Source organism: Populus nigra, chromosome 3 (assembly GCF_951802175.1).
Source record: "Populus nigra chromosome 3, ddPopNigr1.1, whole genome shotgun sequence".
In the NCBI taxonomy this organism is placed as follows: Eukaryota; Viridiplantae; Streptophyta; class Magnoliopsida; order Malpighiales; family Salicaceae; genus Populus; species Populus nigra.
In genome coordinates this window covers 25,319,760-25,345,357 of record NC_084854.1, presented here as the reverse complement: position 1 = coordinate 25,345,357, position 25,598 = coordinate 25,319,760, and the positions used below count along the sequence as shown (strand labels likewise).

The window sequence follows — 25,598 nt, the reverse complement described above, 5'->3', positions numbered from 1 at the left end:
TTCAGAAGATCCAATCATGAACAGAAACCTTATCTGTCTAGCATGGAAATGACTTCAGTTTCAATCTTACTCATGTAAATGGTTATATCACTAGCTAGCTACTTGGTTTCATTCTATCATCTCTCTTGTCGGCTTCTTCTTTTGGCTGATCTCATTGAAACCAATGTTTGATCTGCAGCAATATTTACAGAACAGTCAAAACATGCAGTAAGCAATTCATTCCGCAGTACTGCACAGTGCCAACAGCACCTGTGGACATTTTTTTCTCTTTTTTGAGTTCTGGTTGATAAATACTCTGTTTCGTTGCTTGAATGTCCATATTGGTTTTAAAGAGGTATCGTCGATCCATTTTTCTATTCCAATCAAATGATGTCGGCAGACTAATTTTCACACTCCGAAACTAAATCCATCTTTGTCTCGACTTTAAAAGGACAAGCTATACTCATGATTGTACCTAGACTAATCTGCAAGTCATCAGACCAACTAATAAGGTCACTTGAGTTTGGCCATGTAAAAAACAGTTTAAAATGAAACCCACTCGGAGTTAAGTTTCGAGTCTCCGGTCATCAGTTTGATAAGTCCCATCTTTGCTTGAATCGAAGTTCAATAATTCTTGAGTTGTTATAGCCCACGACATGTTGATAGGTCGATCCAATCAAGAGCAGTAATCCATGACTTATTTTTCTTCCATATCAAGAGACGAAGATCAAGATATCACATATGGTTTGCCTACATCAGCCAAAAGCTGATGTGCAGTTCACTCTATCGTCCAGCTTTCTGTGAAAAAAGAACCAAGTTTCCTCAAGGTTTGTGCTTGCTAACACAATGGGATCCAAGCCATGACAAAGATGGCTGGACTTAGTGATGTGCAGCCCCCAAAACAGCTGAAAACTCTCGGCACAAACAATGTCACACAAACCTCTCCATCCTCTCCCTGACTCCATCTCGAACGGCAACTAGGCTGTTTCACTTCTTCTTTTCTCTGTTTCTCCATAAGCTGGGTGCCTCTTGCTTAGCTTCGACTCCCTCCGAAGATTTGGTAGGATTTCCTTCACTTCCATAATACAGACCATCCAGTTTACCAACAAACCTGATATTTTCAAGAGTCTAGACCACCAAGTGAAGAGATCAGTGAATATTTGATCTCCGCATCCATTTTATCTCTGTCCTTTTACTTATAACACCAATGTGCTAGACATGATAAATCTTTACCTTTACGCACTGAGATTATGTCTTCTTTCAGGTTTAGTCGAATAATATTACGGACTAAATTTCACGTATCAAAATAAATCCATTTGTATTTAATCAAATGTGAGCTGTTAATTCAGAAATTAAGAGACTCAGATGATTGATTTTATTTTATTTTTTCCATGGTTTGAGCAGGAGCGGTGGCAGGGCAAAAAATAAATTAACATTACGCCCCATAAAAAAATTAAATTTTAGAACCAAAACCATAAAATTTTAAGTTTTGGCCCCTAGAAAAATCTTATTAATCTTGCCACTAAAAAATTTTCTTGCCTCCGCCCGGTTTGAAAAACAGAGAAGGTATAGGCTATTAGCCATCACGTCAACATCTGAGGTTCTATGTTTGCTTCGATAGAATACCATACATAATACACAAGTCGCTGCAGCACACAGATATTGACCACCCCACCCAGTCAATATCAGAGTTGCATAAAACAAAAAAGAAAGAGACAAGGCAACCATAGCAGCCTAATGTGCCCAAGAAAACATGGATACAGCTCACTCTATCGTCCAACTATCTATGAAATAAGAAGCAAAGTTCCATTAGGTTTTCTGGGTGACACAATGGGAACCAAGCCAGCAGGAAGGCCTCATGCTGTTGTCATTCCATGCCCATTTCAAAGCCATATCAAAGCAAATCTTAAATTGGCAAAACTTCTGCATCATAGAGGTATTTTCATAACCTTTGTCAACACAGAATTCAATCATAAACGTTTCTTGAAATCAAGGGGTTCCGATGCCTTCGATGCTTCGCCTGACTTCTGTTTTGAAACCATTCCTGATGGTCTCCCTCCTTCAGAAACTGATGCCAGCCAAGACAGGATTTCTCTTGGAAAGGCTGTTCTAACAAATTTATTGACTCCTTTTCTAGACCTCATTGCCAAACTTAACGGTAACTTGTCCTCGAGAACTCCTCCGGTGACTTGTATTGTTTCTGATGGTTTCATGCCATTCGCCATCAAAGCTGCTGAAGAACTTGGCGTCCCTGCGGTGGTTTCTTTTACCCTGTCCGCATGTGGCGTAATGGCATGTAAACAAGTCCGAGCGCTCATGGAGAAAGGCCTCATACCACTCAAAGGTAGTTGGCAATTAAAATTGTTATATAACAACAAAATTATGTGCTTTCGAGTTGGTTACCGCTCTTTGACTTCAATTTCTTGGGTTCTTCACAGATGAGAGCTATCTTGATACAACTATAGACTGGATTCCGGGTATGAAAGATATCCGTCTCAAGGATTTTCCATCAGCTCAAAGAATAGATCCAGATGAATTTGAAGTTAACTTCGCAATAGAATGTCTTGAAAGTACTGTTAAAGCTCCTGCGATTGTTGTTCATACTTTCGATGCATTAGAGCCAGATGTTTTGGATGGCCTGTCTTCAATATTTCATCGTGTTTACGCAATTGGCCCTTACCAGTTACTTCTCAATCAAATTCAAGAAGACAGTTCGGAATCTGTCGGTTATAATCTATGGAAAGAAGAAAGTGAGTGTCTCCAATGGCTAGATACTAGGGAACCCAACTCAGTGGTCTACGTGAATTTTGGCAGTTTAATTGTCGTAACAGCAGAACAGTTAGTTGAGTTTGCAATGGGATTAGCTGATAGCAAGCACCCATTCTTGTGGATCATAAGGCCAGACTTGGTTGTTGGTGATGCTGCAACCTTGCCAGCTGAGTTTGCAGCAGAAACTCAAAATCGTAGTTTCATTGCTAGTTGGTGTCCACAAGAGGAAGTGCTCAACCATCCATCAATTGGAGGGTTTCTAACTCATAGTGGTTGGAATTCGACTATGGAGAGTTTGTCCGCGGGAGTTCCCATGATTTGCTGGCCCTTCTTTGGAGATCAACAAATGAACTGTAGATATAGTTGCAATGAATGGGGGGTTGGCATGGAGATAGATAATAATGTGAGGAGGGAAGAAGTGCAGAAGCTTGTCAGAGAACTAATGGAAGGAGAGAAGGGTAAGAAAATGAGGGAGAAGGCCAAGGACTGGAAAAGGCTGGCTGAAGAGGCTACTGAACCAACTGGTTCATCATCCATTAACTTGGAGAAGCTGGTCAGTGAATTGCTTTTGCCAAACTAATCGTTTCCGACGTCAGACAACACTGGTGAAATGGGGAAAAGGAGTAATTTAACTTGCTAGATTTTTATTTTTTTTGTCATAAAGATGAACAAAAACACTATTGGATATTCCTTTCCCACATGACTACCGAATGAAAGCATGTTGATATCAATGTGATGGCTGGTATAAAATAATCAAAGTGAAATTTTATGTATATTTCATTGTAAACTCTATGCTTCATTTTTAAAATGCTTCATGGCAAGCTATTTACCTTTACCTGAAGGTAACATTCAGGAGGGAACATCGGTGAGCATCTCAGAGAATTGGAGTGGGGCGATCCCTCCCTTGCTTCTGTTATGAAGATAGACAAGTAAAATAACATTAACACAGCGCATTGGCAAGTAATCAAAACCATCAATAGCTGCACCGAAGAAAGGGTAAACAATATTTCTTTCTATCGACTTAAAACTGCCTATGAAGTGAACTTGTAAGCATTGTTCATATCAGGATACTTTGATTACACTTATCGTGTCGCTAGATCAAACACGACATTTCTCGGCAAGATGATCACGTCCTTTATACACTTCTAGCCGTGGATGGCTTACTTGATCTTCCTTATAGCAAGCACATTGCTTGCTCATCTTCCCAGTCAAAGCAATTTCTCGTGGTCTCCGCACCAACCTTGGGAAGCCATCGTTGCACCAGACCTGCACAACGCTGATATAGTCAAACTACTGAAAAGTATCCGAATAAAGATTTATAGCTATGCCCCCTAATCAAGTGAAAATATACCTCTCTCCACCCCTTCCCTGACTCCACCTCGAATTGCAACTATGCTGTTTGGCTTCCTCTTTTTTCTGTTTCTCCATAAGCCGGGTGCCTCTTGCAGCCTTTGCTTCGACTCGGTATCCTTTTCTTTTCTTTTTGCTCTTTCATTCTAAGCTAAAAGGACATCGTAATATGGACAATGTGTAACTCACGTGTAGCTTCTGAAGTAGAACTCCTGCCATTCAACAATACTCTTCACCTACAAATGTGGGAATAGTCGAATCATATAACACAGAACTTTTAGCAATATACTAACATTAGCATGGAGCATGCAAAAGAAGTTTAACATATTGATCCATACCACATATAAATGAAATAGGATGTTTAAATTGATTTTCTTTTTGACAAATTATCATGTTAAGAGAGTTGAAAGCGAAAAAGGTGGGCTACACCGCTAAGACTCGCAGTGTGTGTACACAAAACATGCCTCACCCCAAAGGAAAGGGCACAGGGATTATCTCAGTACTGGACAAGCCACGCAAGGAGTCTGTGAGACTGTGAGTCCATCTCCTGCACAAAATGGGGAAAAAGAGATAGATGTACTTGCAGAGGCAATTCATTTTCAGGGAAAGGGAAAATTATTAGGGAAGGTGAGGATTCCCCCCTAAGACTTTATGTTCCTTTTAGGCTGGAGTAGTCTTCCATCCGCGGTTGATCTCTCACTGTCTAAGGTATGCTCCAAGTGCTGATAGAAAAAAATAAAATTATGAGCTTAGTTGAGCCAAACAAACAGAGAGAAATGGAAATAATTAAATTCAATCCTTTCCATTCCAAGAAGTTAACAAGAAATCAGCATTAGAGTTTTTGAAGCCATAAAAAAACATTTGTTTTAGCTAAAATACTTCAACTTGCATCAATTTGAGCCCCAAAAAAATCCCATGAAAATAAAGATAGAGAGAGAGAGAGAGAGAGAGAGACCAGTTCCTGTTGTTGAGGAGAAGTGTTAATGGGTTTGAAGGGAAATCTAGAGCTGAAGAAGAAAGCAGCAAGAGTGACTAAAACAGTAATCAAAGCAAAAGGAGATGGTGCTAATCTCTTTATTATTACAGTTGCCATGTCTGTTGCTGGTTAAAGACAACCTCAGAACAACAAGACTAGCAGCAGCAGCAGCAAGTGGAAGTTAAAACGGTCACTGTTTTGTCTTGTTTCGGTACTTTTTTATGGGCTTTAAAGGCCCTTGTTTTTTATTGATTACTGAATTTCGTTTGGAGCCCATATGAAAATTAAATTATTTTTAATGTTGCCAATGAAATAAAAATGAATTAATTTTGATATATGAAAACTAATATAAATACAATCTTACCCTTAAAATCAAGATGAAACATAATTTTTGGGCAAATTTTTTTGTTAGAAAAAATAATTTCATTAATACTTAAATTATATTACTCGAGTTTAACCGAATTAACTAAATAACTTAACACAGTTCAAGTTGTAGATTGATAAGTCGATTGATCTGGCCGGTCCGAGTTTAAACAACAGTTATTATTGTTGCTAAAGGAAAAAAAGAATGCAATTTTTGGAAAACAAAACTACGAAAGCCTATTCTTGTAAGACTTCATAGCCCCATTGGAAACTTCAACAACTTGGCTACAATGCGAAGCCCATCCAATATAGAAAAAAACATCGAACAAAAACGACATCAAATTCGACCTCCTTGTTAATACCCGAATCTCTCTTTCTCCGAGAAGCCCCTGAATCTTCCTCTTCAGGTACGTTTCCTCACAATCACAATCACAATCACAATCGCAATCACAATCACAATCACAGACACACACTTTTATTTTTCCCAAAATTTCTCTCTTTTCTTCGTTCATATTGATTTTTGATCCCTCCCTTTGTTGGGTTTTTTTAAAAAACTTATATTAACGTTGACTGGGCATCCTTCATTTCCTACAATTCACTAAATTCTATGTTTCGTTTGGTGCTAACAATGTTAAAACCAAAAAAAGATGCAGACTTTGAAGGGTTTCTGATATGGGTTTTTTGTGATTCATTGATTTATGCAGCTGATAGATTGGTATTGTAAAAGTAGAAAAAGATGGGAATGAAACAAGCTATAAAGAAATTGGATGCGTTTCCTCGTGCAGAAGAACACCTGTTGCAAAAGACACAATCTGGGGCTCTTGGTAAATTGACGTTTTTGTATTCCTTTGTTTTGACATAATTTGTACAGGAAGTTATTTGTTTACGCTTAGTGGATGTGGGTTTTAAGCTAGGAATGTTTTTATTGCAATTTCTTAAGGCTCTAGTGGGGTATGTAGATAGAGAGTTTGCTGCGCCACAAATGATTCTTGATGGACAGATGCAAAGATATCTAATTTTCATGAGAAGTTTTGTAAATGGGTTTTGATAAAAGATGGTTTAGATTGGTATGATGATTATTGTTAGTTTTTGTTTTGTGGTGGATCGTATTGTAAGAGAAATTCTTGAGCTGAAACCATGTATTGCAATCATGCATGCAATTTTGTTTCTAGGAAATGAAAAGTAGTGTTTATTGAATTTAGATTCACTGTTTGCACTGTCTTTTGATTGTTATTTTTATGGTGTTGATTCTGTTTCTTCTTGTTTCTCATAGTTTCCATCATTGGGCTAGTCACAATGGCCACGTTGTTCTACCATGAGTTGGCATATTATCTTACTACATATACAGTCCATCAGGTGAATGCTTAATTGCCATCTCTCTTCTGCATGTTTGGTTGTCTCTTGTGTATGATGTGAGTCCAGCTTGTCCTCCAATTGTATACCTTCATTGTTTTGTTTCAAGTAGGGGAATTTCCTTACATCATATTTACAGCACTGAGATAGGCCTTCAAAAAAGTGCGGATCATGATGCCATAATACCACTTTCAATGCCCCTCTTTTTTGAGTGTCCGAATAACTTGCCTTCAGTACCCAATTGGATTAAAGAATATGTTGTTATCATCGTAATTATTGCAAAGAAACATTTGCAATAATTAATCTGGGAAAGTTCAACACTGAAAATGTATGGCAAACCCTTGCCTGCACTCCTGATAAGGTGACCTTCAATGTCATAGCTGAGGAAATGCCCAAATAATCACATTTTATGAACAATATCATGAAAGTAACTTGCTTCATGTAAATTGAGGAACATCTAAGCTTTAACATGTACTACAAAAGAGAATGATCATTTTCAGCCTTGTTGAGCTGAGCTGCAGTGGTGATTCATAATTTAGACATGGCTTCCTCGCAATAAGAGGTTTCTGTCTGCTAAACAGTCAAGTGCAAACAGAAAAGAATTTGACTGGGTAAGTCTTGTAATCTAATCAAGGCTATAATGTAATTCTGAAAGGTGACTTGTGTCATTCTTCCAATTGTATGGGTTTTTGCTGAACCTAATTGACTGGGTATTTAAATAACAGGAAATACTTTCAATGGGTCTATACTATATTTCATAAGGATCCAAGATTTCTGGTGTTGCTTGTGTTTTGCAGATGTCTGTAGATTTGACACGTGGAGAAACTCTTCCAATTCACATTAATATAACATTTCCTTCCTTACCTTGTGATGGTTAGCCATTCATTTTCCTTCTTTGATTTAAAGCAGCTGCTGGTTTATTTCATCTTTTATGATAATTCTACGCTCCTGCTTTTCTAAAAGTTTTTTTTTTTTTTCATCTGTGCAGTTTTGAGTGTGGATGCAATTGACATGTCAGGCAAGCATGAAGTGGATCTTGATACAAGCATATGGAAAGTAAGAAAATTTCTTTCTTTCTTTCCTTTCCAATTTTTTTTTTTTTTTTGCTGGAAATTTTTGTCTTTGCTATAAAGCTGTTAGGAGCATCTTGGAATCACTCTAAGATGCACTAGGTGTATTTGTTCATGTGTCTGTACCTATTAATGGCGTATGATAGCCGCTGCTAACAGGGTAGAGTTTTTGCAGCTTCGCCTGAACAGTTATGGCCATATCACTGGCACTGAGTATTTGTCAGACCTTGTAGAAAAGGAACATGAAGCTCACAACCATGGTAATATTAATTTTCTGGCATATTGGAATTTATTTATGTTTTTGGGATCCTGATTTGGATTAATATGCATTGCATAATTTTGTTTTCCTTTTACCTTTATAGTGCAACATAGTTGTAGCTTCATTATCATTGAGCAGCATCTGGTAAACATGAGAACTTGGTATCAAATGGAATGATAGGAAGTTTGAAGCTAAGAGCAATTGAGAGTTTTTCTTTCTTCCTACTCAAAATATAGGATGTGCATTGGTATTGACCTGGTTATTTTCAAATCTTGTTATCTTCTTTGTGCTTTCTGTAAGAGGGCCCTTCATAGACAAAATCTAAACCGCAAGTTCCGAACAAAAATATCAGATTTAGTCCTAATAATTAAGCTGCTTGAGTTATTGACAATGCTTATGTTTAGTTATGGTCGTTTTTTTTTTCTTGGCATAGTAAGTTTATTAATGTGGCTAATATCTCAGAAATAACTTTAATCAGATCACAATAAAGATCATCATGAGGATTCCCATGCAAAACAGCACACGCATGGCTTTGATGACGCTGCTGAAACTATGGTCAAGAAGGTGAAGCAAGCATTGGCAAATGGAGAAGGATGTCGGGTATTGCTTTTCAATACATGTATCTTCATGAACTTGTTACTCAATGCCTCGAAAGATGGGAAAGTTCTAAGTTTGCATAACATCTTCTGCAGGTTTATGGGGTTCTAGATGTCCAAAGGGTTGCTGGCAACTTTCATATTTCAGTTCATGGATTAAACATTTTTGTTGCCCAAATGGTCAGAACTGCTCTTTTCGTATTTCTTTTTCTGTGTGCTTTGTAAACAAAATAGCCTACTAAGAAATTGGCTTTTTTTTTACCTAGCTGACTATCATGCTAAGAACTTAAAAGAAATTTAGTGTCTTTTTGTTTCCAAGTTTTATCAGTGCATCATAATGAGCTATTGGTTAATGAATGTATCACTTGTAACTCCACTCTTGAAAGTTGCTGCATGCTGATGGAAGGGTGGTTGCATACATGTTTTTACCCTTCATTTTTAGAGGGGTTTGGGGGGACATTCATTCACATACAAAACATAATCTTATTACCCTGAAGAGTGCAAAAAACTATATAAAGATCATATTCTGTCTTAGATACAATTTCAGTACCTGGATTAGTTGGTTTGTAAGATCAATTTAAACAGCGAAACTTCAGATTAATTAGTCTTGTATTAAGTGGTTGTTTCTGAAGTATGTTTTAGAAATTTCTTGTGTTATATGTATTGCATTTAGTTACTTTGCATCCGCAGTATATCGATCAGGAATCCTACTGTTTTCTTCCAGATTTTTGATGGAGCTAAGCATGTCAATGTAAGTCATATTATCCATGACTTATCATTTGGACCAAAATATCCTGGAATTCACAATCCTCTTGATGGGACAATACGGATTCTGCATGAAACAAGTGGAACATTCAAGTATTACATCAAGGTTTGAATTTTGGGCTTTCTTTCTGATGACCGGCTACTTCTTAGCTTACAAGATTTCTACACTTTTGATGTTGATTAGACTTTACTGCAGCATATAGACTTTCTAAACCAAATTACAATAGTAATGTCGAATAATGTTTTTCTCTCTGGGAAATCTAGCTAGCAAGGGCTGAATATTCAGGAACAATCTCATATTTGTGAGCAATCCTGTCCTTGAGAGCGATCAATATCTTTAGCATGCAGAGATCTAATTCTTTCCCTGGCTAAATAGAGCTTATAGCGAGATTAGAAAAATTTGCCATGGAAGGTTTGGAACTAGCGTACTTCTGTCTCTCTTGTCAGTTTCCAGAAGAGTCCATCTGATATTTCTTCCGCTCTGTTTTCGTTTTAGATGATAATGAGAGATAGATTATTGGTATTGATTTTGGAGGTTTCAGTTTATTGTATTGCCTCTAGATATGACTGCATTTTGTAAGTGTCTATATGTCTTGCAGATTGTTCCAACCGAGTACAGGTACATCTCCAAAGAAGTTTTGCCAACTAATCAATTCTCTGTCACTGAGTACTTTTCTCCCATGACTGATTTTGATAGGACATGGCCAGGTTGGTTGAATATGCATAGGTGTTAGCTGTTCCCTCTTTAGCTTTGTTCTTAGCATTGATTGCCATTGTTTTCATTCGTTTTTCGCAGCCGTTTACTTCTTGTATGATTTGTCACCTATCACTGTCACAATCAAAGAAGAACGGCGTAGTTTTCTTCATTTTATCACTCGGCTCTGTGCGGTTTTAGGTGGTACTTTTGCTTTAACAGGTAATGTAACCCAGTCCCCACTGGTTTTTTATTCGTTATGGAAGTGCTGGAGATCCAGCTTAGTAATTGAGATATCAATTTCAGAATGGAACTTACTGGCTAGGCTAGTTTGCTGTTTCTATCTTGTGAACTATGTGTGATTTTCTTTGCTTCAATCTGTAAAATTTTGTTACCTGCTTTATGCACAGGAATGCTAGATAGGTGGATGTGCAGGCTTCTTGAGGCTCTGACTAAACCTAACCCTAGAAGCGTACTTCGATAAATGTAATGTGCACATGGCTAGTGTCAATTCATATGCGACTCCAAGGGATTCTCCATGCAAAGCCCATGAAGTACCCAGGTTTCAGCACTAGATGTTGATTTGAAATTGCTGGTGGAGAGTTAAAAGCCAGGGCAGCCTTTGATATCTGTCCATTTTTCATCTCCATTGTTAGGGTGGTAACTGAAGGTTTGTTAAATGCTTGTAACACTATTTTTAAAGCACACAGCAACATTATTGCTCGAGGGGGGGAAGTATGAAGGTTTACATGTGGGATTCTTTCCAGGCGCACAGTTTTGATTTATTCTGGCCTTTATAGAGTTTAAATTTTTGTTCATTGCTCCTTTCTATTCTAGGAGATCATAAGAACAAAAATTTGAGATAAGAACACGGTTATTAGACTCCCCTGGATCGCAAGTTTACTGAGTTAATCTCAAAATGATATCATTTCATTTTGATTTTTTAAAATAAATGATATTATTTTGGACCACTTAAAAGAAATTCTTTGAAATTGATTCAGTCAGGTCAATTAGGTTGGGAAAGAAGTTTGACCATTTCAACATCCAAATTGATTTCAAGTGAAACTCAGCTCCAGCTAGTCTTTGGTACCATGTTAACACAGCAGACTGGGTTTAATAAAACCCCACAATTCAAAAAAAAATCAGCATAGCCATGGCCAGTTTGGCTATGGATAAAAAGACCATGATAGGACAGTGACATGATGAAACATGGTTTATATATTTCCTGATGTGCATTTCTTGCATGCAATACAGCAAGAAGATTCCAGGTCAATACAGCAACAATTGAATTCTTCAAGAACAGTGTTTCCTTTAAAGAATCTGGAGTCCTTTATGATCAAGCCTTTCTATTCTAGATGACAACTTGACAAGCAAACCTTCTTATATGCCCCCCAAATCCCTGTAAATCTTTCTTTTCCAAGCTCTCTTTTTTTAATTGGTTGTGTGGAGTTTCCTGACTGAAGCAAAAAAGCAATGCCTAGCCCTGCAATGAAAAAAGGAAAAAAGGGCATGACTTGTGCTTACTTGAATAAGCGCATGAAACTATATCCACAACAAAAGCTAGCTGATTTAATAAAAATTTAAAAGTCAACCAGGATCGATCCTTGGTTTGGATGCGATGCAATATATAATTTTCAAGAACTTGGCCTAGTGTGCCAGGAAAGTGTTATATCATGACATGAAAGCCTTTCCACATTTAGGTGGCGGTGCCTTGAAACCCTGAATGCTGGTTACATTAGAGCTTCAAGTTTAAACTATCAGGTGAAAAGCCGGTGACCCAGCACCAAACATGGAAAAGAAACTATAAAATACATTTGACCAATGAGTAAAGCTTTATTTCTTTTACCTTTACAGAAAACCAATGTCTTCATCGTATCTTTGTGAACTACGTATTCTGGATTATAGCTTCTTGTTGCCTTGAGCTATCAATAGGTCCAACATTGGAATCTTCAATGGATTGTTGTCTGGGCTGTTGATTCTCTTGCTGCCATGTCTGCATGGACTGTTGTTGTTGCAGTAGCTGCGCCTGCTGCATAGCTCTATCATTTTGTTGATGGGAAGATTGCAAATGCCTGCTTGCCCTCCACCTCAGGTACTCCACAAGAAGAGAGTTTGTGCTAATTGCAATCCCAAAACCAGTGAACGAGGATAGCAGGACAGAGAGTATAGGGTTCACATTGAGCTGCCAGTTTAGAAATGAAGCATGAGACATTAGACATATTAGGAATATCACATAGAATAGTTCAGGAAAGAAATTTAGTTTGCTCACCACAGTATAAAATATATGAGCAAACAAGATGACTACGGCAAACTGGAAGGAAGCATAAGCCCATATGTAACTCCTGCTTACTGCCACCACCATATATTTTAAGGTCATTCAATCATGTTAATCCATCAAAAAGTAGTTTTTTTTTTTAGCCAGCAGAAATGGGAAAACATTGAGTGCAAAAAGAAATAACCAGCAATATGATATTGTGAGCACTCCAGCAGGCTTATTACTATGACTGTGTTTTGTTTTATAAACCAAGGAACCTACCTCTCGTAAGCCATTTCTTGAAAGAAGGCAATTTAGAGATGATATGTCTTTTATCATATGAAGATGATTTGAAACCATAAGAACAATATGATTTTATAGATTTAGTTTGATTTTGTAGTGCATTGTAGGTACTAATGGATTATCTAGCACAAAATGTATTAGATTAAAAGAGAAGATACAGCAAAACTCACCCATGGTGGAAGCGATCATGGAAGAAAGGAGACCTAAAACACAAGAGAAAGGCAATGAAATGGCAAGAGCACGAGGGCCCAAGTCAGATACCTGAAAAGATTGAAAATAAAATAAAATAAAATTGCAAATACTACAAATAAGCATAATAGAAATTTTTTTCAAAAATAAAATATAGCTTTTGAAGAGTTACGTAGATAGAGATATGCATAGTGCAAAAGGCCATTAGGAAACATGGAGAGCCTAAATTTTTAATCCTATACAAAAATTAAACAATAAATTCAAATGTTGGTTTTTTTCAAGGCATCATCATACAAAAGTTAAGGTGTGACATGAGAATTCATGTAAAACTAGCTAGTGTAAGATAATGTCCTTTTGTGAGGTCATTTATTTTATCAAACGCATTCCCAAGGGGGAACATGTATACATGATAGCAATACGAGTTCCATTCACGTTTTGAATCTTTTGAATTGTTAATGTTTTATATGATTTTCCAACTGACAACATAACAATATACCCTGATTTTTATTTTTGATTGACAATAGCCTGATGATCTGAATTTTCTGATAAATTTATGCTATACATGGCTAAAACAATCAAACCCAATTGATGGCCAAGTGCATACCACATTGTGATAATATGCTACCCCAGTTCAATACCAGAGATGCAGACAGATGATGATATGTACCAGTAGTTGCTCCAGAAAGCAGAAATATGCTAGCACGCTGACCATGACAAGAACTGGCACATCCTGCCAAACCCTGACAAGAAACAGGTACCGATCAATACATCAAAGTTGATCCAAGTAAACGAGAACTATGCAGTGGAGGTGATTGAGGATCTATCAAATTATAGAATCAAGAATATGCACAATTCTAAGATTCGCTCCCAATTGAGGAGAAAGTTTTATGTTTTCATCACTAGTTCATTGGTATGAGCTGACAAACCACAATGTCCTTTTGTCACATTACCAAATTTATTAGCAAATCATGAATAAATCTCTAAACAAGAAGGGAGCTAACATCATCTTACGAGAAATGACAACAATTTATTAGCAACTCCATTAAATAGCCTGATCAAAAACCAGTCATGTGCAATTTTGGCATTGTATGTAAGATAATATTGTGCAATTTTAGCTTAAGCACCATCAAATATCCTAAGAAAGCAGTATCATTAGCATATGTTCAAAATCTCAATCCTGCCTGAACCAGAAAGCACAGCTCAACAACAGAGTGTAAATTTGAATCTTACAATTCTAGTAAAAATAAATAAATCAAAAGGGGAGTTCACATGTGCAGTCAGCTAAAATATCGAAAACAGTTGAACTTGCCTATAATGAGTGACTTCCCTCTGCTGAGATACAGTTAATGGCCTCCTACCAGCTGCTTGAGGATTATGTATCTTTAGCAATGTTACAGGCAGATTCCGAACATCTTGCCTACAAACATCACATGTCTTGTTTCCTTTGATGCTAAACCACTTCACAGCACATTGCTGATGCGCAAGCGCAAGCTCTCCTTTACAACTACATTCCATCTTCAAAGTATCACCTCCTTCACTGAGCTCAACCAAACAAATTCTACAAACCGCTTCATCTTCAGGAATATCTTCACCATCATCTTCACTCGCTAGTGTATTAACATACAAAAACACAAGATTACTTCACATTAAATCAAAACCATTCATAGATCACTCATCACTTATTCAAGATTTACCGGTTTCAATCGCCGAGGCATCATTAGTGGACGTGCTATCAGCTGCCACCAGACGTGGAGTCGCCAAGACCACACGAAACACACCTCTACCTGACTCGGTCCGTCTTAAACTTCTAGTCTTTATATTCACCGGAACTGACAACGAACGCTTTATATGATGCCGTACTTCTACCTTCTGTATAAAAAAACACACACGTCCAACATTTCACAGATTCAACAAAATCACAGTAAATTCTTGTACATTATTAAGTAATCCTGAAGCTGTGACGGGACCCATCATGAAAAAAAAAACTTGAGTTTACAGTTTCGGGTCTTATAATTATGATAATCACCCGTGACATGGAGCATGAAAATACAGAATAATTGCTCCACGTGCCAAGGCTGTGCAAATCTCTAAGAACAAAAAACTAATAAAATTAAAAAATTATAACAACCAGGAATACTTACATCATCAGAATAAGAATTAATATTCCTCTCCAGCACCGCCTCAGGATCCGAATTCCCACACGGCGTAACAGGCAAAGAATTCGCCGGTTTTAACGGAAACAGAACTTTATTAAGCGAAAACGACCGAGAAGTAGAAGGCTTAGCAGCCGGACTATCAGACGGCGGCGTATCAGGAACAATCAAGACAGTTTTTTCACCGTCTTCTGATAAAGCTTTCGCCTTTAAACTTCTCTGTGGAGGCAAATTCTTCACCGTCGATTTAAATTTAGCTGAATTCGGCCGCGGCGGCAGGCCTGGTTTAGCTGGGCTAGGGCTTTGAGTGATTTCGATTCTCGTGAATTCTGCTTCCAACAACGACGACCTCGCTGGTATTTGTAGTGAACTCAGGTTCGGTTTCCTCGAACCAACCTTAAAAAAAATTCAGTAACTGAAATTTAAAAATAAAAAAGAGTGAAAATAAGGTAGTGGCAGAGTTACCTGAGAATGATCAGGGGAATCTGACGTGGAATCTTGGTGTTTGGCATCTGAATTTTCTTCCATGAAAGAATTTGGAAATGGAAAGCAGAGAGGAAATGACGGGGACAGGTGGACAGGAGGGAACGTGAGGGTTCCTGTTTGGGCATCATGGAATTTTATAGTGGATTAATTGCTTTATTTATTTTTTGTTAATTGTTTTGCGTTTTGTAATGAAAGGCTACCCGCCAACTTGTGTTTGTGTTTGTGTTTGTGTTTGTGCGGGATCTCTCCATGGATCTGCCTTTTTGGTGTGCTTTGCTTTTACTTTACTTTATTAGCGGAACATGAATCAAGGGATCGATTAATTGCTTTGTTTAGTTAATACTCATACATCCCCACTGGTCTCTCCCTTAAATTAATTAATTCTCAGGTTTGGCTCCTACTTGTCATTCCTGACATGACGTGGATCCAAGATCAACCTGAGTTATTGGTTTATTGGATGATTTCTGAGTAATCGGATAATTGGATGTTAAAACAAAACTCTATTCTTCTAAAAAAATATATTAGATTTAGTTGAGTTAATCGAGTTACTAAAAACCAATAAAGTTTCACAATGTTGATCTCTCTTGTATTTTTACTAAAAACATAGCTCAGATTAAACTATAAATCTTGAATTTATTGAATTAGATTTTAGAGCTCGAGTTTCTTGTTTTCTTATTTTATTTATTTTTTATATATATCTCATTTAATCAAGATAAATTATCTTTTTTTTTTAACTATTTTAAGTGTTTTTCAGTGTTGATATTAAAATTTAAATTCGTAAAGTTAGCAAAAAGAGAGTAGTTTTTAGTTTATAATAAATTAGATATATTAGCATATAATGTTTAGTTTATGATTATACAAAATTATAAGTTTATTATAATAAGAATATGGCGACTTCCAATCATAATAAAAAAAATAGCATGTTTATTAAACAAATATATAAAATTGTATAAATAATTGAATCACATTCCTAGCATGGATACCAATATATATATGATCAAACAAAATAAAAAAGAAGTGCTTACTTGTTAAAACAATTTAAAATTGATCAAGCTTTGTTGTTATTAATTGCCAATCATTCATTCTTGAGATTTTATTGCTCCTCACTCACTCTGTGCAAAAAGAGTTTATTCAATAAGTCTCTCACGATTATAACAACACCATTTTGTTTAGGTGCACACCTAAACAAAGTCCAACAAACTTAAATAAATTGTATTTAATAATTGTCTACAAAGATCAAATCTAAACTCTAGACTAGATAAATAAATCTAAGAAAAATAAATAACAAATGAAGGAAGGAATTCAAGAATTTCATATCTCATTTCCCACTCATCCAAGACACTTGTTTATAGGACTTGAAAATCAAAATATTAATACTCATAATTCAAAAATATTTATAGTTCATAAAGAATTCAAAAATATTTATAGTTCATGAATTGCTCATTATTGATCATGAATGTCATAATTCATGAATAATTATAGTTTTTGAATTACTCATGATAATATTTTTTTCTCATCACATAATTAATGTTAATGTATTGATTTATATAGTAGTGTATTTTATAGACTACAAAAAATCATTAACCAAACAAAAACTTAGTATTCTTTAGTAACCAAACTCTCATGAGGTTATAGATCCACTGTCCGGTCCGCAAAATTATTTTGAATTTGGAATTTTTGCTATTTAGAGGCTGTTTAAAAATAATCTTTCAATCATCTTTAATTTATTTTTTCAAATACATTAATATTTTATGATAAACTACTCTCGTTAAATTATAAAATCTAACATGGTTATCACATTTAATTTGACTTGATTTTGCTAAATGTGCCATTGACCAGATGTCTTTGCTTAGTGGCAATTGTTTTTTTTTTTCAGTTTTTTTTTTTTTTGATCGATTAGAATAGTTGGAACTTGGAAGAATAATGTTAATGGAGTCAGGTTATTAGACAGCCTACTAAATTGTTCTCTCAATTGTTTAATGTAGTCTCAAGAGGAATATTTTGTACGAATTGAAAACATTACTGCTTGCCATTTTGAGTTCGGTCAATGCATTATGTGTTTTCTGATACTCTCTTCATCACGCTGGATTGATCACGGTCTTAAAAAAAGTAGATCAGCAGACAATACTTGATGACTTCAACAAGCACAGCCCTGCAATTACACAGCCTTCTACTGCACCACCTGTCGCGCCGCAGCTGCCTCCCCTTCTCCTGCAGTTGCCAATTTTACAGTTGGATTTATAGCTACTCGAGAAGACGTTCTTACTTGAGCCGCTGCACTTGGACGTGGTGCCGCCACAACAGGTTTCAAGAGGTTCCTTGCACTAACTGAAGCTGCAAAAGACCAGAAAGATGGCCCTTTTAGAAAACTCTTTGATACTCGATATCTCCTCAATACAGTACATGTACATCAGGTACCTGTTCGTTATTTTATTTTATTTTCTTGTAATTCCGTAGGACTTATCCCTTTTTGGTCATATAATGATGCCAATAACTCCCTGCAGATTTTGTGTAAGGGGAAAGAATATCGATTCTTCAGTAAATTTCCCTCTCCATATGCCTGATCCGGCTACAAAATAAGAAGTTAAAAACGCGTACTTTGATTTTGCATGAATGCTGGATTTACTTATTGATGGCTTCATCTTCATCCCTCAGGGAAAAAACACAATCTGACTGTATGAACATTGCCCTTTGCTACAAGATCTCTTTAATATTTCTTGATATGATGATATCCATCTTGTGTTAAGATTTTATTTTATTTTATTTTATTCTACATAAAATGTATGTACAAAGATAGATTGATTGATTACATTCTATTTACAGCCATTCAGAGCTGGTCTTTGATATTTCTTCAAGAAATACTTGGTGTGGTGCAGACTCTGAAACTTTCTAGGAGAACTGTTTGGCCAAAGTTACTTTCTATAGAACAAAGGATTATACTGATAAAATGTGGTGATGATGAGATAGAATACAATAAAAATAGCAAAAACAAACAAAAAAGCTACTCTTAGATTGATTACATATGAAAGCTCTTCTCAGATTGTCTTAACGATAGAGAGCTTGTTTTTATCTTCATACAATAATCATGAGCTTAAATATAAACAGCAAAACAGGTAAAATGACAGCGTTTTAAACTAAAATAGCTAGAAATATTAGTAACAATTCCTCTCACCACATGCAGCCCTGAAAGCCATGCCACGAACCCTTCTTCTGCTTCGTATCATACTTTTAATCTCCGTTTTCTCATGTGGTCATTTCTTTACCTCTTTACCTGTGGTGAAAGACAGCGGCCAACGTTAAAAAAGAGAAATCTTTTCTAGTGTAAACATTTGACAAGGTGGTGTCTTCATAAATAATTAGGAAGCAAAAAGTGATATCCTCTGATAAATGACCACCCCCATGTAACTTAAACGATCCAACGGTAAGCTAGAGATCATCGGCAAAATAAACTTAAGGATTGAAAAATAAACAAAATAGATTTTTGGACCAAAATTAAAATTGTCTTGAATTTAGAGTGAGACATGTATTTTCTATGTATTATACATTTCAGTCCTCTATCTTTTATTTTGTATTTCTATTATAATTTGAAATCTAATTTCATATAATTAGGCTGTTAAAGGATGCAATTGAAAGAAAAAAGTGGGGGAAAAAAACTGGGTTGAAGGTTCATATGAAAAGTGGTCGCCTAGCAGTTTTTTTAGTTTTTGTTAACTAGCCAACAGTGAGAAGATTTTGGGAATAGTAAATGTATTTTACCTTTTCACTTGGTCGGGATTGTATTCTCTTGTTGTCAATGCCATCACTAGTCAGAGTCCCCAAAAGGATCAAAAACAGGAACCTTCTGCTTTCCACTAGAACGGCCCGAACCAAAGTCCCCAAAAGTGCTTGAACGGCCCGAACCAAAGTCCCCAAAAGTGCTTGAACGGTCTGATCTACCTGACTCACCAAAGCTGCCAGAACGACCAAAATTCCCTGGTTTGTTTCTGTTATAACCACCTTGACTGGATCCAGAAAATTGGCCACTAGAACGGCCAAAGCCAGAATTCCTGGAGCCTTGCCCAGATCCATATGCACGGTTACCAAACCCTCCAGATGAGTTAGATCGTCCACGACCCAAGTCATTGTACATGTCTAAGCTTGCACCATCAACAGCGATTTTAGGGAGCTGAAAAACACCACAATTAGGATACCATCATTTCTGCTCAATCAAAAATAGATGAACATATTACTGCATACACATACATGCATGCACACACCCTCGTACGAACCAGACCATGCACATTGCAAAGGACTTCCATGTCATTATACATGGAAATAACTATGTTAACATAGTGCATCAACTCGTATTGAACCAAAATTGTGCATCAACTAGTATATTCTCCTAATAATTATAATCAATATCAATCCAAGTAACCAATGGATCCAGGTTATGTGTTAGAATTGGCTATGCAAAGAGCTATTATACTTCCAGGTTATGTATTAGAATTGGGTACGCAACACTCTCCATGATCCTCTCATTAAAACCTATCAGAAAAGCCTGTCATAACCTGTGCAGTGCATTTTATTCTAAAAATGATGATATTTACTGTATGCATGACATTTGCCGTTCCTGGCAGAAAATTCTCAATTGAGACCTGGTGACCAGACATTTTACACATCTAAGACAAAAATCAAAACAAATGAAAACATTATGATGGAGAAAAGGAGAATGATGGTTACCTCTGAAAATCTGCACCCTGTGTCCCGTTCAATTAACTTGACTTGCCTGGCATCATCTTGAGTATAAATAAGAATTGCAGTTCCCTTCTTCCCAGCACGACCAGTACGGCCAGATCGATGAACAAAAGTCTCTGAACATCTAGGAAGTGCATAATGTATTATCTGATCAAGGGGAACAGGTGGTCAACAACTGTATGTAAATGCAAAAGAGAACATAAAAATGAAATAGCAGGCCAGGAAATGGCAACTTGCTAATATAGCTCTTCAACTTGTTTGCAATTGGTTTTAAAATATAGCCGACACAGGGAAGATTTTGATGAATATGATTTTGTGTTTGTGATCAATAAAGTTTTGAGGAACTTGGGAATTTGGGGGCAAGAACTTAAAATATGAAGCCTTTAGGGGCTCTTAGTTTCAATAGAACTTGAACCAGATGAGGTTAGGAAACAGAAAAATAACTTTCAATGCATGGAATTGTGAGATCTAATTGCAAATTTTCTAGAAAGCCACTTAAGACAGATTTGTGGTTAACTATGTGAAATAGCAAACTATGAGCATACTAGTATCTATACAAAGTGCACTGTTGCAAGATGGATTGAGATTAGGAACTAATTATAGCAAGAGAAGGAGAAAATTTGGGCTACCTGTTGCTTAACTGTAAAGCTAAACCTACAATCAACTAGTTACTAGTAGCAGAACTAAAACAGTGGGATTTGAAATAATATAGCTCACCAGATCAACATTAGGGACATCAAGACCACGAGCCGCAACATCAGTGGCAACTAGAATATTGAAATGTCCCTCTCGGAAGCCTGAAAGTGTCCTTTCTCTCACATTCTGTGAAATATCTCCATGTAAAGCCTCACATTTATGGTTCTTTGCCATGGCATATGCTAATCGATCAGCATCACGCTTTGTTTCAGTAAAAACAATGCACTTTCCTCCTTTTGCATGTTCCTAAAAAAAACATATGTAAAGTTGAGATAGGAAAATTGATGATAGGGGTCAAAGTGAAAGCAACAATAATTCTTAAGTTTCTCCATCATGTGCAGTTTGCATAGTAGATGTTAATTGTAAGGTTGAGGAAAACTTAAAATCACAACAAATAGGAGCTCTGTATACGTACTGTAATCAGAGGACCAAGAATTGATGCTTTTGCATACATGTCTGAAGCTATTGAATAGAGGGTAATTCCATCAGCCAGCTTTTTATCAGAATCTCCAACCTAAGATTCATTTTATGGGTTAGAAAGTTGCAAGTAGTAATGAAACAAACAGATGCATCAATAATAGAAACTACCCAACCATGCAGATAAACATAAAGGCCCAAGCTTTGCAGAAATCCAGTCAAAACTTATATCACATACAAAATTATGGTGCCCGCATACATCTATTGAACACTATAGGCGACGACAGGCAAATCCCCATACTTACAAGATCAATAGTCAGTGGATCTTTTAGGTACTTCCTAACAAGTTGTTTGATCCAACTTGGCATTGTAGCAGAGAAGCACATGCTATGCCGCTTCTTAGGTAACCTTGACAAGATTGTCTCAATATCATCAACAAATCCCACACCAAGCATCTGATCAGCTTCGTCAAGAACAACATGCTTAATTTCTGACAAATTAAGCGAACCCCTCTTCATCAGATCAATAATACGACCAGGTGTGCCAACAACAACATCAACACCATATTCAAGCTCCCTCATTTGGCTTGAAATAGGAACACCCCCATATAAACATATGGTATCCAAACTAGGCGCAGAATCATGAAACTCCTTCTGTACTTGTCTTGCAAGTTCTCTTGTTGGAGCCATAACCATTGCCAACGGGTTCCTCCCTTTCCTGCACAATCCCAATACAAACCAAACACGTAAACAAAACTAAAAACCAACAAGATTAAATTCAATCAAAGCAAAAACCCAACAGCGAGGAGTAAAATAACACAAAAAAATGAACAAACCCATGTTGCTTGTTAAATTCTATAATTTTATCGAGTATAGGGATTCCAAAAGCAAGTGTTTTTCCTGTTCCTGTTCGAGCTCGGCCAAACATGTCCTTCCCTTGCATTGCCGGTTCAAGCACTGCTTTCTGCAATAAAAAAACAGAAACAATAATCAAACATTAATCAAAGGGAATCAAATTATTTAGCTAAAAATCTTTTTTTTTCAATTTTTTTAGATTGAATTGATAAAAATACGCCAAAAAAATAATTAAAATACCACAAAAGGAACCAAACTTTCATATTTAAGTGTTCACAAAAAGTCATTTTCTAAAAAAAAAATTGAGCAATAAATAATCTTTAAAAAAAACAAGATTAATCAAACTTTAATTTAATTACAAGGTAAAAATTCAAATTTAATTCAAACATTCCTGCATAAAAATCTCCAAGATTCATTTATTTATTTTTGAAAGGGAAATGATAAAATTACCTGAATGGGAAACAGTTTAGTTATCCCTTTTTTAGCTAAAGAGTTAACAATCTCTTTAGAAATCCCTAAATTTGAAATTTCAAGCCCTTCTTCGCTCCCTTTCCCTTTCTCCTCATCAGAGCCATAATCAGCTACAGCGATCCCAGCTTGAGTCACCGAACTCGCCTTAAAATCCAACGGCCCAGATTTTACATGAAAGTCTCTAGATATAGTTGGAGAAGTAAGAAATGAAGAAAAGGGTCTAATCTCACCGGGAAGAGACCCATTTCTGGAAGGAACTGGTGACGTGGCAGGCGTTAATTGGAGGTGGTGTAGGAGGGTTATGGCGGCTATAGCCCGATTTGGGGCTAACGCATAAGAAGAGGATGATCTTCTTAGAATTGTTGACAACATTTTAGGGTTTTGAGAGAGAAACCCCAAATATGATTTGGGGATTTTTTAGGGTTTAAGAAAGATGAAGAGAGGCGGGGACGGGAGAGAGGAGGGTTTGGCAAGGGTTTATGAGGGAGTGAAGAGAAACGTGTGGTATTTATGAGGGCGTGATTGTGTGCTTTTCATAGGTTTTAAGAATCGGTGTGTTATCAATTGGGGTTTTGCCACGTAGACAGTGAGAATCACAGTGGGGCCCATATGAATTTGAATGGTGGATATTGGATGTTGAGGTTTAAGGGGACTTCTCCGATGACAAAAGCCTTTCAAAACAGCCAGGTTCTCATTATAGTATTTTTTATATATGTTTAGTAATTTCCTTTTTTTTCTACGTAATGAAAAAAATAGTATTTTAACAAGTTATTTTGTATTTGATATAGAATACACTAATATATTATCTCCACTTCCGCAGCATGTCAATATTAATTTTTAAAAAATATTAAAAAATATTAAAAATATTGATAATATTTTAAGTTTTTTAAATCTGACAACAATGAATTTTAAAAAAAACTATGCTCTTAGCTTGGCTAGAAAATCCGCATAAAAATTAGCTTCCTTTCACATATAATTTCATGAAATCAAGAGGGGGACGTTGCCATGAAATTGTAATATCATTATTTGGAGTAAAATCTTTCATCTCTCAAGCAGGTTTACCATCCTCTACAAGGTGAGTGATCACTCAAAATAACCATTTATTATCGTTATAGATCTCCTAAAAAATATTATTTTTTTAATTATTGATTTTAAAATTAAAAAATCAAAACAAATCTCTTCAACCATTATTGAGGTTATATATTGGAGTATTTGTAAAGTAAAATTAGCATAAATACACGTAGATAATGTATAAATATCGATGTCATAATCAAAACCTTGAATTTATATCTATCCTTAAAAAAATTAAAATTGAGGAAAAAAAATCATGTTCACATTCGTTGGAACCAATCCACCACGTTATTATCAGGCTAACAGATGGGCTGGGCTTTCTCAGTGGATGGGTAAGAGTTCAATGGGTTTGGTCCAATGGAATGAACTACTCTAGACCTGATTCACTAATATCTGGACTACCACTACTGGGCCTAAGTTAATCAAGCCCATCGAGATACTGGAGAGGCCCTATATACTGCATAGTCAATGAAACTAAGAGTAGCATGTGCAAGCCAATAAATATTGTATGCTAGGCCAACCGTTCTTTGGGATTGTGATACCGTTGGTGATGTAAAGTATATTTTATTTAAAATATATTAAGATAAAAAAATTTATTTTTAAAAATTTATTTTTAATATTAGTATATTAAAACAATTTATTTTAAATAAAAAAATAAATTTATTTTAAACAAAAAAAATAATTCAAAATTTTATAAAACATGGTTTGCACCGCGATTTAAACAGAGAAAAAATTCATGGGACATGGATCTTCAACTTATATTTTTCTATTTTTTTCATAGTAAATTATAAGAAGTAACTAGTCTATACACTATAAAATCATTCTCTTATTGACTGTTACAAAAACATTTAATTTCACTATGATTTTTATTTTTTACTGTTGTATCCCACTTGAAACCTGAGTCAGTCCAAGTTTTACTTTGAATTATTTTCAAAATTAACTTTGCTAAACTCGGGTTATTGCTCGACACCTCTTGACCATTGTTAGAGAAGAGGACGAAGGAAGGGGGAGAGATTATTTGTGTTTTTTTAAAGATAAAAAAAGGCTTTGTAGACTTATATGTTTTGAAGTTTTAATTTTAATATTTCATACGCTGACCTAAAATAAATATATGGAGATGTTTGGGATTGTAGTTAGACAATGTTTTTTAATTTTTTTTTAATTTTAAAATAATTTTTTATATCTTTTAAATCATTTTGATGTGTTAATGTCAAAAATAAATATTAAAAATAAAAAATATTATGTTGATATATTTTTAATAAAAAAATAATTTCCATCACACTTCTAAACACACAAAGAAGCAAGGTTGTTGAGGTTATGTTTGGTTTTTATAGAAGAGATGAAGAGCCGAAAATAAAGATGAAAAATAAATATGTTGCTAGTCAATTTTTAAATGAATTTTTATACTATTATCTTTATTGTTTTGTTTTAGAATAATAATTCAAGCCATGTAATAAAAAAATAGTGTAACATTGATTACCAATTGATTCGAACAAATAAAAAATTATTAATTATTAATTTTTAAAAATAATTTTTAATATCAATAAAATATCTAAAAACATAAAAAAATTAATTTAAAATAAATAATAAATAATTTTTTTATTTTTTTTAAAACTATTTTTAAAACATAAAAATAAATAATATCTTAGTATTGCGATAAATTTTGTTTTTTTTTTTTTTTTTGAGATTGTGACATGCCAGGCAACATGGTCGCCATCATTTTCCAAGGAAAAGCTTTAGAAACTTGTATGAGATTTTTAAGAACACGACAAACATAATTTATGACACGTAGGAAA

At 35.6% G+C, this 25,598-nt stretch overlaps 4 protein-coding genes and 1 long non-coding RNA gene across 11 annotated transcripts; 2 read left to right on the top strand and 3 right to left on the bottom strand.

Moving 5' to 3' along the window:
* The first annotated feature begins 1,707 nt into the window (after window positions 1–1,707).
* Window positions 1,708–3,521, top strand: LOC133688516 (7-deoxyloganetin glucosyltransferase-like). Its single transcript, XM_062108014.1, has 2 exons — window positions 1,708–2,323; window positions 2,418–3,521. The coding sequence occupies exons 1-2, from the start codon at window positions 1,717–1,719 to the stop codon at window positions 3,326–3,328; spliced, it is 1,518 nt and encodes a 505-aa protein (XP_061963998.1). The 5' UTR covers window positions 1,708–1,716; the 3' UTR covers window positions 3,329–3,521.
* LOC133688518 (uncharacterized) lies at window positions 3,414–5,241 on the bottom strand. 4 transcript variants are annotated; one of them, XR_009841170.1, is made up of 5 exons: window positions 5,054–5,241; window positions 4,568–4,820; window positions 4,100–4,334; window positions 3,820–4,014; window positions 3,414–3,658 (listed from the first exon to the last, which is right to left on the bottom strand). It is a non-coding gene; the product is annotated as an uncharacterized LOC133688518 (long non-coding RNA). The 4 variants fall into 4 exon arrangements; XR_009841171.1 differs by having other exon boundaries at window positions 3,829–4,014; XR_009841169.1 differs by lacking the exon at window positions 3,414–3,658 and having other exon boundaries at window positions 3,702–4,014; window positions 4,437–4,820.
* Window positions 5,242–5,635: 394 nt separating this feature from the next.
* LOC133689602 (uncharacterized) lies at window positions 5,636–10,992 on the top strand. Of its 2 annotated transcripts, XM_062109525.1 has the most exons (12): window positions 5,636–5,844; window positions 6,142–6,261; window positions 6,711–6,793; window positions 7,588–7,663; window positions 7,779–7,846; window positions 8,036–8,120; window positions 8,598–8,719; window positions 8,812–8,895; window positions 9,440–9,586; window positions 10,080–10,188; window positions 10,277–10,396; window positions 10,585–10,992. In XM_062109525.1, the coding sequence occupies exons 2-12, from the start codon at window positions 6,174–6,176 to the stop codon at window positions 10,656–10,658; spliced, it is 1,056 nt and encodes a 351-aa protein (XP_061965509.1). In that variant the 5' UTR covers window positions 5,636–5,844; window positions 6,142–6,173; the 3' UTR covers window positions 10,659–10,992. The 2 variants fall into 2 exon arrangements, with proteins under 2 accessions (XP_061965509.1, XP_061965510.1); XM_062109526.1 differs by lacking the exons at window positions 5,636–5,844; window positions 6,142–6,261; window positions 6,711–6,793 and adding an exon at window positions 6,851–7,401.
* Window positions 10,993–11,374: 382 nt separating this feature from the next.
* LOC133689601 (uncharacterized) lies at window positions 11,375–15,774 on the bottom strand. Of its 2 annotated transcripts, none has more exons than XM_062109523.1 (9): window positions 15,539–15,774; window positions 15,062–15,469; window positions 14,615–14,786; window positions 14,230–14,527; window positions 13,588–13,660; window positions 12,902–12,992; window positions 12,444–12,523; window positions 12,021–12,356; window positions 11,375–11,657 (listed from the first exon to the last, which is right to left on the bottom strand). In XM_062109523.1, exons 1-8 carry the CDS (start codon window positions 15,599–15,601, stop codon window positions 12,060–12,062), a joined length of 1,482 nt encoding a protein of 493 aa, XP_061965507.1. In that variant the 5' UTR covers window positions 15,602–15,774; the 3' UTR covers window positions 11,375–11,657; window positions 12,021–12,059. The 2 variants fall into 2 exon arrangements, with proteins under 2 accessions (XP_061965507.1, XP_061965506.1); XM_062109522.1 differs by having other exon boundaries at window positions 14,615–14,789; window positions 15,539–15,771.
* Window positions 15,775–18,539: 2,765 nt separating this feature from the next.
* LOC133689762 (DEAD-box ATP-dependent RNA helicase 53, mitochondrial-like) lies at window positions 18,540–23,222 on the bottom strand. 2 transcript variants are annotated; one of them, XM_062109781.1, is made up of 9 exons: window positions 22,711–23,222; window positions 22,242–22,369; window positions 21,712–22,123; window positions 21,405–21,503; window positions 21,011–21,235; window positions 20,279–20,440; window positions 19,486–19,724; window positions 19,316–19,452; window positions 18,540–18,830 (listed from the first exon to the last, which is right to left on the bottom strand). In XM_062109781.1, the coding sequence occupies exons 1-8, from the start codon at window positions 23,101–23,103 to the stop codon at window positions 19,362–19,364; spliced, it is 1,749 nt and encodes a 582-aa protein (XP_061965765.1). In that variant the 5' UTR covers window positions 23,104–23,222; the 3' UTR covers window positions 18,540–18,830; window positions 19,316–19,361. The 2 variants fall into 2 exon arrangements, with proteins under 2 accessions (XP_061965765.1, XP_061965764.1); XM_062109780.1 differs by having other exon boundaries at window positions 19,316–19,724.
* Window positions 23,223–25,598: the final 2,376 nt, after the last annotated feature.

Bases quoted from the DNA above. Each gene is read 5' to 3' on its own strand.
- LOC133689762 (XM_062109780.1), bottom strand. From the start codon at position 23,103: ATGTTGTCAACAATTCTAAGAAGATCATCCTCTTCTTATGCGTTAGCC. The intron at 22,370-22,710 runs GTAATTTTATCA...TTTTTATTGCAG, and splicing joins CTAAACTGTTTCCCATTCAG to AAAGCAGTGCTTGAACCGGC. The intron at 22,124-22,241 runs GTTTGTTCATTT...GGGATTGTGCAG, and splicing joins GAATTTAACAAGCAACATGG to GAAAGGGAGGAACCCGTTGG.
- LOC133688516 (XM_062108014.1), top strand. From the start codon at position 1,717: ATGTGCCCAAGAAAACATGGATACAGCTCACTCTATCGTCCAACTATC. The intron at 2,324-2,417 runs GTAGTTGGCAAT...GGTTCTTCACAG, and splicing joins AGGCCTCATACCACTCAAAG to ATGAGAGCTATCTTGATACA.
- LOC133689601 (XM_062109522.1), bottom strand. From the start codon at position 15,601: ATGGAAGAAAATTCAGATGCCAAACACCAAGATTCCACGTCAGATTCC. The intron at 14,528-14,614 runs GTAAATCTTGAA...TTAATACACTAG, and splicing joins TGCCTCGGCGATTGAAACCG to CGAGTGAAGATGATGGTGAA. The intron at 13,661-14,229 runs GCAAGTTCAACT...GTTTCTTGTCAG, and splicing joins AGGGAAGTCACTCATTATAG to GGTTTGGCAGGATGTGCCAG.
- LOC133689602 (XM_062109525.1), top strand. From the start codon at position 6,174: ATGGGAATGAAACAAGCTATAAAGAAATTGGATGCGTTTCCTCGTGCA. The intron at 6,262-6,710 runs GTAAATTGACGT...TGTTTCTCATAG, and splicing joins GACACAATCTGGGGCTCTTG to TTTCCATCATTGGGCTAGTC. The intron at 8,896-9,439 runs GTCAGAACTGCT...GTTTTCTTCCAG, and splicing joins ACATTTTTGTTGCCCAAATG to ATTTTTGATGGAGCTAAGCA.